The sequence below is a fragment of the Lupinus angustifolius genome, chromosome LG03 (genome assembly GCF_001865875.1).
Source record: "Lupinus angustifolius cultivar Tanjil chromosome LG03, LupAngTanjil_v1.0, whole genome shotgun sequence".
NCBI classification, from domain to species: domain Eukaryota; kingdom Viridiplantae; phylum Streptophyta; class Magnoliopsida; order Fabales; family Fabaceae; genus Lupinus; species Lupinus angustifolius.
In genome coordinates, this window is record NC_032011.1 from 5,510,341 (window position 1) to 5,526,125 (window position 15,785).

At 32.5% G+C, this 15,785-nt stretch overlaps 2 protein-coding genes across 3 annotated transcripts; one reads left to right on the forward strand and one right to left on the reverse strand.

Annotated features, from left to right (window-relative positions):
• On the forward strand, window positions 814-2,509 carry LOC109342295 (homeobox-leucine zipper protein HOX15-like). The gene is made up of 3 exons (XM_019580306.1): window positions 814-1,442; window positions 1,736-1,815; window positions 2,179-2,509. The coding sequence occupies exons 1-3, from the start codon at window positions 1,002-1,004 to the stop codon at window positions 2,507-2,509; spliced, it is 852 nt and encodes a 283-aa protein (XP_019435851.1). The 5' UTR covers window positions 814-1,001.
• Window positions 8,400-13,261, reverse strand: LOC109343237 (homeobox protein knotted-1-like 2). 2 transcript variants are annotated; one of them, XM_019581452.1, is made up of 6 exons: window positions 12,956-13,261; window positions 12,761-12,913; window positions 12,486-12,608; window positions 12,260-12,392; window positions 9,610-9,863; window positions 8,400-8,922 (listed from the first exon to the last, which is right to left on the reverse strand). In XM_019581452.1, exons 1-6 carry the CDS (start codon window positions 13,193-13,195, stop codon window positions 8,716-8,718), a joined length of 1,110 nt encoding a protein of 369 aa, XP_019436997.1. In that variant the 5' UTR covers window positions 13,196-13,261; the 3' UTR covers window positions 8,400-8,715. The 2 variants fall into 2 exon arrangements, with proteins under 2 accessions (XP_019436997.1, XP_019436996.1); XM_019581451.1 differs by having other exon boundaries at window positions 12,761-13,261.

Below are 15,785 nucleotides of genomic sequence, written 5' to 3' on the forward strand. Positions count from 1 at the left end.
ACATGATTGTCGCAAACAAAAAAGACAGGTAAAATACTTGAGAAAGAAAGTGGAAAAGAAATAAAGGTTAAAAGGCCAGAAATTTCTTTTTCTACCCACTTTACACGTAATTCCACGTATACCATACACCATATACACTTGGTCATGCTACAATTTCATATTATTTAGCAGAACTTGTCCTGCTTAAAAAGAGAGAGGGTGAGTCATTAACTTTTTCATGGTCAACCTATTAGCCACAAAGAGAGTTTCAAATTTTCATAATTCCATTAATAAATATATCCATCTCCACCTACTCTTGCAATACGGTAATTGATTCAGACAGTACATGTTTATTTTTATTTAAGTATGATTCCGGATTAAGAATTGTGTATGAAACAATTTCTATATGTAGAAAGAGTTAACCCTACTATACTTATATGTTCAGGCTCTAGTGAAGTTTTAAGGATACCCATAACTAAACCAAAATACCATAAACACACACTATTTGGTTCATATGGGACATGTTTAGTTCCCTTTGCCCAAGAACTTAAATTAGAGTCTTGAAGAATCTCACTAGAAAAACTAGTCTCCCTTTGTTGTGGGAACATACATTACTCGTTCCAATTCTTGTCATAATTCTCTATTATGATTTAATAAAAATGTATCACTTAATTAAAAAGAAAAATTCTAAAAACATAAAATAATATTTCTATATTATTTTGATAAAGTTGATTGACTAAAGATAGATGAATATAATCATTTTGGGACACTAACAGGGAAGAATTTTCCGTACCCCAACATATTTTTTTATGGAGTGCATATGTGACTTATATACTCACACAAATAAAATAATCATAAACCCTCTTCACACGGTGACACCCTCTTACAAGTGTCACATTTCCTATCATTTCTTAACTCATACCCTCTATTTTTTCACACATATATAGTATAAGTTCAGAATATTGTGAGCTACAAACTCCTCCAACATTTTTCACCAAGGTTTGTACCTCACAATTTGTATCATGGGTTTTAATGATAACTCTAACACAGGGATTCAATTAGGTCTTGATCTTAGTCTTGGCCAACACGATCATCACAAGCAAAGAGATCAAAGCCACAAAGAAAGAAAGGATGGTCCATCAACGTGTAACAAGGCATACCCATCTCTAACATTAGGACTAAGTGATCATGGTGATGAAGCAAATAACCAACCAAATTCAAAGACTGAAATCTCTTCTCGCAGCGCGGTTTCTTCATTAGTTTCCAACTCTTCAAGTATCAAGAGGAAGAGAGACAATTTTTTAGGTGAAGACTTTGAGGTAGAGGTACAAAAGGTTACATCAAACTCAAAGGGTGGTGATGTTGAAGATGAAGTATGTAACACAAGGAAGAAACTTAGGCTCACAAAAGAACAATCTGCAGTGTTAGAAGAAAACTTCGTAGAGCATTCTACTCTCAATCCGGTACCTTAATTATAGCATAGCATAAATATAAATATGATACAGTCAATCATGATTAATCTCTTCTTCGATCATTAAGTGGTTTAGATCTTTATGTTTTTCAAATGATTTATTAATTTACCAAGGAGGAGTTGGTCTTGTCTATAAGGCTTCATTGCGTCAAATATTCGATTACTGTGAGTGACATTTATTATTATGGATAATTACAAGATATTGTTTTTTATACCAAAAAATGATTTAGTAATTTTTAGGGTGGTTTTCTGATGCATGTTAAATTCTTTTGTTATTTTTCTCAGAAGCAAAAGCAAGAGCTAGCAATGAATCTAAATTTGAGGACGAGACAAGTAGAGGTGTGGTTTCAAAATAGAAGAGCGAGGTAATTTCTAATTTATAAAGATGCCAATTTGCCTTAATTATTCTTCCTTGATATTTTTACATTAATCAAATATAGTCTCCATATTATGAAAAAAAACATTGTTAATAAAAACATTTTTCTTTAACTATATATCCCACAAACTATGCATAGTGGTCCATATTATATCACACAAACATTTTTCATGATGATTAAAAAATAGTAAATGTTTTTTAATTCAGTTCAAAAGGCATCAGATATTTGTATTTTTATCAAATGATTATTCATCTTTATTTAATTTTCATTTAAATAATTATCCGTAGGTAAGAAGATTTATTAAGAGAATGTTATTTTCTTTAATATAATTGATATTGATTACATGCACAGGACAAAACTAAAGCAAACAGAAACTGATTGTGAGTTACTGAAGAAGTACTGTGAGACTCTAACAGAAGAGAACAAGAGGCTGAAAAAGGAGCTACAAGAACTTAAATCAATTGAAACTTCACCAGGACCCTTTCCTATGCAGATTCCATCAGCAACCCTTATAATATGCCCTTCTTGTGAGAGAATTTGCAATGGTAACATCAATGGCTATTCACCCATGACAATGTTGCATATTGGCTCAAAGGCCCATCATCACTTATATACAGAAAATATTCATTCACCCACTCATCTTGGTCCTGATGAGAGAAATCATTGCATGATCTTCAACTAAAGTCTGTAACTCAAAGATCACTTATCTTTAAGGGTATCTCATTCTTTGTTTCCGACCAATTATATATTGTCAATAAATAAAAAGAAAATTTTAAAAAACAAAAAGTAACATTGTATATTACTTATTAAAATTTGATTGGTCTATCGCAGAGAATAAGGACCACTTGGGGACAGGTGACCTTAACAAATCCAATCATAATTAATGGTTTAGTCTGGATGTATTAGTGATCATTTGATTAGGATAGGGTAATAATTTTTTTTGCATTTATTATATAGTTACTTGTGAATGTATCATGTAGATATAGAGAGTTGATATAGATTACCATCACGGACATGCTCCTTATAATGATTAGAGCACGTGATTATATGTATACTTCAAACAAATTAATAAAGAAAATATCAATCAAAAGATGTTTTTTAAAACCTATAATTTAATTTTATGTAAATGTATTGCTATATTACTATGAAAAGGATGTTCGGAATTAAGTCTTACATCATCTAATTCATTCATTTAAATACATGTTGAACTACTTGTCTCATTATCAATTTACTAGTTTTGAAACAGAACATTAACATAATGTGAGAGTTAGAATTAATCAAACTTCTTTCTATTTGTGATGAGCAAACATACTCTTCACTCATGAGTCAAAAATAACATTCACTTGGTCTATCAAACTTCTATGAGGAGTGCATGTTGGTAATTAAATCTCATACTGCTTACCTCATTCTTCTAGATATAATTTAAATATTCGTTGGTCTATTTCTTTCATTATTAATTCAGATAGAACTTGTATAGGTTATCTTATCCATCCACCTTCTTGATTTTACTTTGAATGGCATGAACCTTTTATTTTTTTTTCAATCTTCAAGTTATAGAGCAATTAATCTGACTTATCAAAGTTGTGCATGCACGATCCGGAAAGAATGTTGAGTCGGCCTATTTAATAACCTTGTTTCAATCACATTCTTTACCTAATAAATGCATGGCTAGCCAAAGTATAGTCACAGTATCGTGATTAGGGATGAAGATTTTCTCTACCTATTGGTTTACCTATTGGTTTCCCCAACAGTGTACCAAGTCAATCAAATGTATTACTTAATTGAGAAAAAATTGTAAAAAACATAAATTAATATTTTATATTATTTTGAGAAATGTTATTGGTTAGGAACATGAGGACAGATAGGGCTGATAATGAACCGAACCAACTCGGTATTCATTCGAAACTCGATTCGTTATTTAGTTCGATAAATTTGGTTCATGAACCAAACAAACTAGAAATTGAGCTCGTTAATAAATGAGGTGAACTTGAGTTGGATATAGTTCGTCTCGTTAGGTTCATGAGTTGACTCGATAGATTTTTATATATTTATATATATAAACTAATTTTAATGTTTAATACATTATTTTTTTTATATTTATTGTTATTATATATAAAAAAAATAGATTTATATATATAAAACCTTTTCAAGTATTTTTTAAAATTTAATTAATTATTCAAGTTGTCCAAATGAACAATTCGAACTGAACCAACAGTTCGCGAACTTTAACTGAGCCGAATTCAAGTTAAAAAAAACTCATATTGAACTCGAGTCGAGTTTCGAGCTGAATCAAGCTGAGCTCTGGTTCGACTCGATTCGGCTTGTTTCCAGCCCTAAAGATAGAGACTTTTTAGGACAGAGGATCTTATTCTCGCTATTAGTGGGTGTGAAATATGATCCAATACTTTTTCTCTTCCCCATCCATTAAGAACAATTCTTTATTGTTCTTAACCATAGGTAAGGGGGAGAAAGATAAATGTTGTGAGAAAAAAGTAGATGATGTGTGACCAAAATAAAAATAAGAATGATATTTATCATTGTAAGAAAAAAATATAACGTTCTTATTTCATGTGAAATTGTAATAAATTATAAAATAATGTATGAGATTTAAATAAAAATAAAAATATTGTTTGTCATTCTGAATACTCTAACTCCATGTTAAGGAAAAAGTATCTAGGATGTAAAGGCAAGGGAAGTTTGAAAAGTAAATCTGTTAATTTTATTTTATTAAATATAGCATTTTCCAATATTTGTTGTGACGAGAGAGTAGGGGTGAGAATGAGTCGCGTAAGACCTATCCATTTTTTGACATTAAATATTGGTAATGTCATTTTTAAACTCGGACTCAGTCCTAGACTTGAAACTAATCCGACTTCAAATATCGATTGATACAACATTTAAACTCGAACCGGACCATATACCCGATTAAATGTAATGCATATTTTTGTAGATAAAATTTTTTCAATATTTTATTTATTATTATGGATATGTAATTTGACATATGAAATTGTATATATATTGTAATATGAAAAATTAGAGAAATAATGATACTTTCAACAAAAGATGTCTTTATTCTATATACCTATGAAGCACAGATACGGATACGTGTATCGGATACGATACGTATCCAATACATCGACACACATTTTTTCTAAAATGTAGGATACGATATGTTCAGGATACGCATATAAATTAATAAAAAATATATAAAATATGATAAAATTTTAAGTATAAATCAAAATATTCTCTCATACCCTCTATCTTCTCTTATATGTTAAGAAATAAAGGTAAGCCCTTTATTTAATTTCTTTATTAATACTCACACATCCTTTTCTCTTTATATACATACTAAGCAAAAAGAAACTAAGAAGTAAGAAATGTAAGTCTTTTTCTGTTTGCTCTTCACAACATACCTATGGCGGTAGAGGCAATAACACTAAGCACTGGCCGGCGATGTTATGGATCGGAAAGTACCAGCTATTCGAGGGTCAATGTGATGTGATGGTAAGTTGGTATGATGTGACCTTTAAATAAGTGAGTGTTTATTGAAAACAAATCTATCTTATCATAAAAATGAATCTATATATCCTATATTTTATTGAAAATGAATCTATATATCCTATATCTTATTGAAAACGAATCCGATACGTGTCTCGATATTTTTTTTTACTTTTTTTATTTTTGGATACTCTATGGACACGTATCCTTCGCGAATCTGAGCGTATCAGTGTCGGATACGTGTCGGACACCGATACGCGAGGGTATTTGGCGAATCCGTGCTTCATAGCTATATACAATTGAACATAAATAGATACAAACATACAAATATGATAGTTGAGTGGTCATGAGTCGGGTAGAGCCATCTTTATCTCTTAGCCCAGCCTAAATATTGTCTAAATCTAAATTTTAAATCCAAACTTAGACCCGACTCTATTTTGGTCTGATCATGATTAGACTAAATTGGGTGAGCGGGTAGGGTAATGTACTCTCACTTGCATACTTTCAGATTAAGATTTTTCTCATCCTATTTGATATCATTCTACTTAATTTGAGATAATGTGGGGGCATATGGAGCATATTTATCTTTCAATTTTTTATCCGTATTTGAAACTGTATAAACTATAAGCAAGAAACGCTAATTGATCTTGTATCTGCTTTAGATTTATTTAAAACTTTCTTAGCCTCTTCTACTTAAATTATTTACTGCAAGAAGAAGATTTTGTAATAATAATTTAAAAAGTCACGAATATAACCATGGCTTAAAATCCCAACTAGTAGGCATATTCTCAAGAATTCTCTTTGCATTAGTGAATTGACTTCATCCTTTTGAATCTAGTAATGTGCAATTGTGATAAGATCTTCCACAAGATAGATTATGACTCAGCTACTCATTCTCCAAAATAGCGATGAGTTTTGACTTTTGCAAGTAAACTAATTTCCGAAAAAATTAACTTTGGTCTAATTTTCTCTCATTGACTAGAATGCTGTTAAGATATTCTTGAGCTTGCTTTCTCTTCTCTATCTCCACAAATAGATTCACATTTATTTCACACAATTCAATAAGTGAATTGGAGATCACTAGCCAAACTATTAGTAATCACAATATCAATTTTCTTCTTATATATCATTAATATTTTCAACATCTATAACCTTTTGTTTGGCATGTACTTGCTTCAAATTTAATGGAAAACCTTTATTATGCATCTTTACTATAAACAGTCGTCATCGTTTTGACATAAATCAGATATGATTTATCCTCAAAGAAAGTAGCATAATGTTTTTCAAGAGATGTTCCACACTAAGAAGATTTTGATTAATGTTAGGCAGAAACTACATATCTGGAATTTAATTTTGTACTTATCCAACTCTCTAATGTGCAATTCTAATTTTGAAAATTTTCACTTATCCAACTCACTAAATATGCTACAACCAAAGTTCATGTTAATATTTGTTGAAAAGTAAATAGCCACAAATAAAAAAAAATTCATCTCATTTTCAACAACTTGACCCGGTTAAACCTTTTCTTGGTCCTTGTTTTTCCATAACTTCTATGGATGCTCAAATTGCATACATGAGTGGGCATGTACCAGCAATGTCTCTTAGAATTAGTATATTTCTTGTAGTTGATACTTGATACAAGGTGGATAGACCATCACTTTTGTGAACCCAAATTCTCTATACCAAAAAAAATTATGTCTCTAAATGAATCCGATAAAATTTTGCCTAATAATAAACAACACTCCTCATTTAATTTCTCGTTAGTTGTCATTCTAACACGTTTAAATATTTGACAAAATATCATTAGATTATTATAGAGACATATAAAACTTTTGATATAGAGGATTTGGATTCCACTTATAGTTCCCCTTCTTACTTAGGCTTGAAGGACTTTTTCAATTTTCACTTCTTGCGTCACTAGTCTTCCATGCTCCTTAACTTATAAGGTGACGACTAACTTGCGAACTACAAGTAAGTTTACTTCCAAACGAATTGTTTTTTAACCGTTAGATAGAATGGTCTATAATCTCATTTACCAAATCGTGATAGGCTACCGTTGTTATTTAGAAATCGTGATATTAAAGTATGACTTTTATAAGGCCTTTGATTACAATTCAAAAGTCATAATAATAAATGATTACTTCAGTTCAAAAGTCGTTATATGTCATCACGACTTCCTGAAGGTCATTCAGAAGCCGTTATATGTCATCACGACTTTTATACTGACTGTAAATTGTATTACTCCATCACGACTTCCATCTAGATGTCGTTATATGTCACCATGATTTCTATACTGACCAGAAACTCTATTACTCCATCACGACTTCTATACTGACCAAAAATTATATTACTCAATCACGACTTCTATACTGACCAAAAATTATATTACTCAATCACGACTTCTATACTAAAGTCGTACAATGTTAACACAACTAAAAAGTCACAAAATGATAACCAATAACCAAAATTTCATCCAGTATCTATAAAATAGTTGTTCCAAGCAAACTAATATATAGTTCGCTATCAACGTGAACTAACTTTTGTCAGCTTATAAGGTACTCCATACCTTTGACAAGGAAATAGTTGTAAGATCTTTAGAACTATCTACAGAATTAATTGTGGATTCAAATCTTTGAGCAAAAGTAATTATTTTTTGAATAATTTTAGGATATGATTTTTGGACTGGATAGTCTAATATTATTTACACAATATTGAGTAGTAGATTGGAATACTCCTTTTTTACTCTTTCAACTTTTAAATATATAATTCATTGATAAAATTCAGCATTTTCATCCCTTTGATCCTCTTTGAAGATTTCACCATGTCTCATCTCACACGTCTCTCTTAGGCCATACTCATTATCAAAAACGAATATTTTTGTTATCAAACAGATCTTGATTTTTGTTAGGAGATCTTAATCTTAGGCTAAAATGTTCTTCAATATGCTAAGTGAAAAAATTATATAAGAGAGTTTGTCAACCTATCTTAACTTGAAACCTTAAAACATTAAGTTTATTCGTTCATCCAATTTTCAACTCATTCACTTCTTTCAAAACAAAAGAAGGATGACTAAGGGAGACCAACATGGCAAAACATAACATAGAATCATCACATTATGATGAATACATTCTTGTCATATACACCTAATTAAAAGCTCCATATCTAGTAGCATCTTTATCTTTAGAAGATTACAATCCAAACAAAAGTAACATCATCTTAATGAATCATTGCTACAAGGAACTAGACTTATACTGAAAATACAAGCAACAAGTAACAAGATAACTATAGTACAAGCAGAAGCAATGTTCATCACACTGTGCTAATTGATATGAAACTAGTAACCAGAGTGGTGACTTACATACCCTATTAATGAAAAGCACATGGATGGGCTCATGGCCCTAGGCGATAGTGACCATCAGACATATAAGGACCATCCATATAAAGAGTTGCTGCATTCTGAGGGTGCAGGCCATCCATCACCATAAATTGCATATCTTCAGATGGTTTCCAGTGTCTCTTCCTTTGGTTTATGAACCAGTTATTTATTTGCTTCTGGTCCAAACCAGTTGACTCTGCCAATGCCACCTTCTCTGATTCCTAGTAATTATCCAATAATATATTTTAACAATAGTAAAAAAAACATTGCCATGAATAGATCAAGATGTCCTAGGATTCACTGGAAATATTTTAACAATAGTAATAATGTGTACATCTACCCTCCCTAAATTTCGGGACCAGCCCACCCATTTAGGGTAACATGTGATTTATGTCAGTGTATGTGAATATCAAATATCCAATCCTCTAATGTTTTTGAGATAGAATAAGGATTATATCTAAGTGAAAAATGTTAGATCCTCCTATACTCCTCCTACAAATCCTCCTAATAATAATGAAAGAAAGTGCTTAGTTGTCTTTTTGTTACCACACCAATGTATGCATTTACTTTTCCATAATATTTTAAAAAAATGTTGTACACAATATAAGTTGTGCCTTGGCAAATGATAAGTTCCTTTGCCTCGATCCAGAGGTTATGAGATCAAATCCTACAAATATTTTTTTGTGAGAATAAAGTGTTTTACACACAATATATATATCCGGATAACTTAGGGCATCTTTGGTTTTTTGTGTTTCATGTTTTCAAGGACTTGTACAGGTCAGGGTCAAAACAAAAGCAAATGTATGTTTCCTGTACAAGTCTCTAAAATCAGGAAACAAAACTATAAAACACAGTGCATAGTTGTAATAATTTATGTAAACAAAAAATTGTCTGACACATTTACATACCGAAGGATATGGCCATTTGTAGTGTAGTTCCCACCAATTTAGTAGCTTCTGCCTAGCATCTTTAGGAAGCTTTCCCTTCTTCTTTTTCTTTGAAAGTTCTTGCTTAAGGCTACCTAAGTAACCACTATACTTTTTCAGCAAGTGGTTTTTAAGTTCACGATCTTCTGATTGAGGATCAATACCAGGAAGTTCTGTTTCTCCACCACTATTATTGTCTTGTTCTTCTTCTGATGACCCAACACCTTCATATTTATCTGTTGCAATTGCATTCACACAATAATATATATCAGTAAGTTCATGGTCAACTTTGGAAATATACATTAAGCTTGAACAAAAGTGTATATATGCTATTTTGAAAATACTAATCATTTTGAACAAAGAAATGTATATTTCAAGGGAAGATACTTTTATGGAGGAAGAAAGGCAACAGCATTTCAGTTCTATTTTGGTTTTCTATATTTGTATATATGCAATGTCCAGGTAAATTTAAAGTGTTACATTTCTTTCTGCTTTACCAAAGATAATAATCAATAACTTACAGTTACTATTTTGATTTATGGATGATGGGATTTGAGTTGGGTTAATGAGTGACCTAATGTCATTGGTTTTGGGTGCTCAACCCACATCCAAATAAAATACTACATTTAAGGAATAAGGAGTATTAACTGAAGACACTAAAGAAGAAATACAAGAAATGGGATAGGTACATCAAAGAGCAAACTCAATATGTCAATTGATCACTGAAAACACAAATCCATATTCAAGATTTAGCTTGAATCAAGTTCAAAAAGGCCTAAGGGCATTGTTTGTTTAAGGAATACAAAATGAAGAATTTAACTCGGAAAACTAAGTTCAGCACTTCTCCATAAAAACGAACTTTCTGTTTTTTCTTTTCTTGAACAATGCCCTTATGACACATGTAATATTCTCCAATGAAATTTTAAGCCATATCACAAGTTATCAAATATGAAGGCGTGAATTTTTTGACTTATGTCTCGTATGGGTCAACTGTCATCACCATAATAATACTGTTAGTACAAGCAATGTAACTCTAATTTAGTACTAAGTATCATTAGGGAGCTTAATCGACAGAAATATTCCCACAGAAAATGAGATATACCTCATATTACACCATAGTACTTGGATAATTAGTCGGGAGATGTACATTAGCATCCTTGTGTTTTTTTATTGACAAAAGACAATTTAAAAGGCATTAGCTTTTAAAAGATTGTGTTAAGAGAAATATAAAATTGTATTGAAAGATTGTGAACTAAACACTTCAAAGTTTAAGCATTGTATTTTTCAATATAGGCTAAAGTAATGCCTTTAAAAGGGCATTTTTTGGTACATTTAAAAGGGTATTGGTTAAGAAGGCAAAATGAGAAGAAAAAAATTATGACAAAATGGTGAAGTTAAAATATTGAGAAAAGAAGTTTGTAGTTTCCCATGTTACTTTTTCTTTAATCCTCAATTAATGTTTTACAGCATTGGTTAACATTACCATTTAATATATTAACATCATATTTGCTTACCAATATTAATGAATCAAAATTTCTATGACTAAATTAATTAGTATCGACTTTTAGTTTCCAATAATTGTTTTTTTTTGGTATTTAACTATTGTTGTTAACAATATTGAATTATTATTTATTTGTTTAATATGTTTAACAACTACCCATTTTAACACTTTTTAAAAAAATGTCAGTAAAACAATTTACAGTATCCTTGGAAGTTGGAATTGGGAACGTGGGGGAAGGGAACTGCATCCAAAGTGTTTAATATTATTTCTACTCAGACACAAGAAATTGTAGTAATGACTAGGTAAAAACGGCATTTTGTTCTATACGGAAGAGAACTGAACATTACAATGATGAGTGTGTGTGTGAGAACTGAGAATGTCCACAAAACCCAATAAATATGCGTAACTCATAGTCATAATAGGCTTTAGGTAGCAAAACCCAAATATAAAAATGGATTAGCTAGGAAACCCTAAAAGAATATTTATGTCAGAACTCAGAAGCTTTGGAAAAGAAGGAACTGAACAGAGACACGAACGTGTGAATTTGGGTTTAAGCAAAATATCGACTAACTTGTAAATACTTTATGATAAATATAAATAAAGCTTTATCTGGAGTCGTGAAGATTAGACAACATATACATTCAATAATATATATACAGGTTAAAATGAAACTTGTCAAATCTAGGAGACAAGGAAATAAAAAACTGATCATAATTCATAATGCATATTCTTCTTAGATCTCTAATAAAATATAGTGATATATAGGCTCGTGACTAGGGTTCTGTGCTTGAAGAAATATTGAAATAACATCTTGTCAAATCTGGGTCCCCTCTCAGTCTCCCACTATTCCATGGTGGAAGTAGAGAGTATAGGAAGAAAAAAGTTTTCAAGGTTTACGATTTTCTAGAACTGCAGAACCCGGTTCAAGATTGCTATTAAGCCATATCTGATTACAGTTTAATAATTAATCAGTTTTGTTTTCAGTGAAATTAGCACTATAATCTATAATCTGTTGGAGATTATACCTGGACTAAGAAGGATGAAAATGAAGTTATAATAAGAGTAAGAACCAAGAAGGGAATAACAAAGATTGTGGTGTTGTTCTATAAAGAGAAAGATATAATAAAGTACCAGAGAAAATCCGCACAGGTTCATTGCAAAGCATATTTAGCTGAGTTTCTATTCTTCTCATGAAATCCATGGCTTCTTGCACAGGCCTTGTTAATTCCTCTCTATACTTCACAAGCATGTCATAATAAGCTTCCTGTTAAATTAAAAACACGCATCATTCAAAATCAGAAAATTAGTAAAGCCCAAAAATAGCGAAGAAAAAAAGGTTAGGGAAAAAACCACCCACCATAAATTGGTCAAGTTCTGGGTCCTTTGAAGTTTCCCTTGAGTTAACTGAAGATCGCTGCCGTGCCTCAAACTCTTGCCTCACCGCCACCAGACGCGCCACCACTTCCGCCGGAGCTCCAACCTATGAATAGTTAGTTAAAGAAAGAGAATGGTATAAGAGGTTAAGAGCTATATTGATTTATAAATAAATAACATGGGGCATAGATACTCAAATAATGGGGTTAGGTGTTCCGATAGTGAAAAATGAAATTAATCACCAATTAATTGGTGTACCTTTTGACAATCCATGTAAGCTTCTAAGAGATTTGAGTATTGAGGATGAGCAATGATTTTGGCCTTTATAACTTCAACTTCATTGGAGCTAATTTGGCTCCCACCTTGGTGTTGCTGCATCAAGTTGTTGTGAAGATTTCCTCTCATTAAAGGGTAGTGAAAGATCGGAGAGTGAAGCTGAGAGTTAGTGCTATCAGCTTCAGTTTTCACAACACAGTGTGGTGGTACTTGATTGGATTGAAAACAGTGATGAGGATGATATGATCCACCATCTGATTGAAGATGAAAGGTGTTGATGGGAAACTCGTGATGATCATGATTATGATGATGGTTTCCAACACCTGAACCACTAGCCAAAGAAGAGTACAAGAAATTTGGCCTTGGACTTGAATCTGTGTTTTCACTCAAGTGATTGTTATTAGTGTATTCCTCCATTATATCAAAATTAACTATGTACTAGTGCTAATGCTAGACATGAATGTGAGGAATATATAATAACCTAAGGCCAGCAAAACCGCCCTACTTTGATATATATCTTTATGTGAACGGTTAAAAAATAAAAACCCTAATAATGACAAGAGATGATGGTAATAAATGGCATCATAATAGCAAAATGTTATATTTATTGCGATTGCCAAAATTTGTATAAAATTTGACAACAATTAAAATAGTAATAATGTCAATATAAAACACACTAGAAAAAATTGCCAACCATATTTTAAAACAATAATATATATTAAAGAACTTATAAGGAATAGAAATAAATATTTATTGTTCCAAATCATGTTTTAATGTCTCACATTTATGACATTGAAACAAAAATAAATTTTTCTAATTTTTCCAGATAAACTTAACAAGTTTTCATTAGTGAGGACCTTATATAAAATATTATTGGATTAAGATGATTTGCACGGGTGGAATTTGAGCATGGGCAGTGGGATGGAAGAGTAGGGAGACACTAGCATTACTCGATCGCGTGATGTGTTGTATGGAATATGTGAGAACCAGAGAGAGTGAGAGTGGTGGGGTGGCACAGACTAATCCAGGAGCAATGTCTTCGTGTTTTTTTTAATCAACAAATATTATGTTATTATTTTTGTGGGTGAGACTCGAATCTTCACTCGTATTATGTTTTAAAAGACTTCCTTGTGTCCTTTGATGTTGATAAGAAGTAACCGGAATCGAGAATCTGGTTGAGTAACTTGTCTCTACAGATTGGTCGGAACGAAATTTGGACTCGCCGGTGGATGTACTTGAAAATGTTCTTCGAGGATCAAGCAAGTATGAAACGTAATGGGAGTGATTGAGAGTAAATATGAGAGAGATGAGAGTAAATATGAGAGTAAAGATAAAGGAATGCAAACAATAAATGAGAGAATGTGATATTAATTATACTTCATGTACGGGAGCTCTCCCTATTTATAGAGTTTGTGATGGTGTACGTGGCATCTGATCATTGGTTGGTCGTAGTTCAGCATGTATTATAGGAGTATGGTAGGTATATACTAGGCTGTTCTTAACCATCTTGCAAGTCTGCTATTTTCGATTTGTCAGGGGTAGGTAGATTTGTAGGTGGCGTAGTAGATGAAACAATGTTAGCGGCGTATTAATAGCGAGTCAGATGTGCATTAATGATGTAACGCCCCGAAAAATACTTCTAAAAAATATTACGGGAAAATGAGTAAATTTTTTTTTAATAAAGAGATTGGTGATATAAAATTATTTACTTTTCAAAACCTTCCTTTTCCGGGACATCACTTTAAGTAACTCGAATGCGGAAAATCAACTTATCGTTATCGAATGATAACTTAACCTGATTCACAATTTCCTGAATAACATAATGCATATAATCGGTTAAGTCAGAATTAGTTCATACAAACTAAGTCAACAAGGCGGAAGCTACATCGACACTAACATATACAAAAAAAAAACACAGCCCCCTACCAAAAACAAAAAAGGGACATCGACGAGCCCACAAGCTGACTCAGAAGATTCCAGGAATGCTGGACCCCTCACTCGGATCCTCCTCCTCTTCCGAGTCAGACACGAGGTCGATTACCTCCACCGAACTCTCTACATTTACGAGTTCCATGACCTCTTTCTCCACTTCGTTATGCCATAACCCCGCGGCATAATTCGGAGGGGATGATATTCTCAAAACTTTGGTCTTCTTGCAGGGACCTCCTCCAAGAACCCAGCTCCTCGTGGCTCTACTGGATGACAGAGCACCCAGACAATCTGACCACGTCCTCCGACCGTGGAAGGGAACGGCGCCATCACTCCTGACTGGCCGGTACTGAATTCCATCCTCTGGAGACCTTAGCCCCCTTGGCGGCAAGGTGAAAGAAGTGTCAATGTAGGTTTCAGGATGAAGGATCATCATCGATGACCCGTTGCACACCATGTGCAACGTCAGACCGCAGGGGCCTGTGTATGTGTATCTGTACCCATCACTTTTCCATTGTCCCATCGGGGACATGGTGAAATGATAACCTCGAACGTGACTATTATTGTTGGACATCTGCATAGCACACATATACAAACAAGGAAAATACAACAGAGAGAGTAAGACATCTAATGAACATAAATTCATTGACGTCGTATGTAACACCGCGAATTTTACGATTTCGAATTATAAGATTTTACTAATATTTTCATTAATTATATATTCGAAAATGAATTTTTGGGAATTTTCGGTAAAGAATTAGACAAAACTCTAGTTGAGTTTTATTCTTGAAATTTTATTTCCTATTTTATGGTAAATTTTGGTAATTTTCGGAGACAGTCGGTTCTGAACCACTGTCGGGACCGAAATCCACCCGGTACGGCTCAAAAAGTGGTTTTTGAGTTCCGTAACTCGGAATTGAATTCCGGTCGCACCGTTGACTTCGTAATTTCATTTCGAGTCAATATAGACCCTGAATACACTCATACCTATTTTCTAAATATTTTTCACTCGGAATGCCGAAATCCGAAATTCTAATCGGATATTACGATCGGGCGATTTATAATATCCGATCGGGTA

What these genes read in the sequence shown, in the direction of transcription:
- LOC109343237 (XM_019581451.1), bottom strand. Translation starts at nt 13,195, where the DNA reads ATGGAGGAATACACTAATAACAATCACTTGAGTGAAAACACAGATTCA. An exon ending in CTTACATGGATTGTCAAAAG is followed by an intron (nt 12,609 to 12,760) that starts GTACACCAATTA and finishes AACTATTCATAG; the next exon opens with GTTGGAGCTCCGGCGGAAGT. An exon ending in ACAAATGGCCATATCCTTCG is followed by an intron (nt 8,923 to 9,609) that starts GTATGTAAATGT and finishes GATAATTACTAG; the next exon opens with GAATCAGAGAAGGTGGCATT.
- LOC109342295 (XM_019580306.1), top strand. Translation starts at nt 1,002, where the DNA reads ATGGGTTTTAATGATAACTCTAACACAGGGATTCAATTAGGTCTTGAT. An exon ending in AGCATTCTACTCTCAATCCG is followed by an intron (nt 1,443 to 1,735) that starts GTACCTTAATTA and finishes TATTTTTCTCAG; the next exon opens with AAGCAAAAGCAAGAGCTAGC. An exon ending in TTTCAAAATAGAAGAGCGAG is followed by an intron (nt 1,816 to 2,178) that starts GTAATTTCTAAT and finishes TTACATGCACAG; the next exon opens with GACAAAACTAAAGCAAACAG.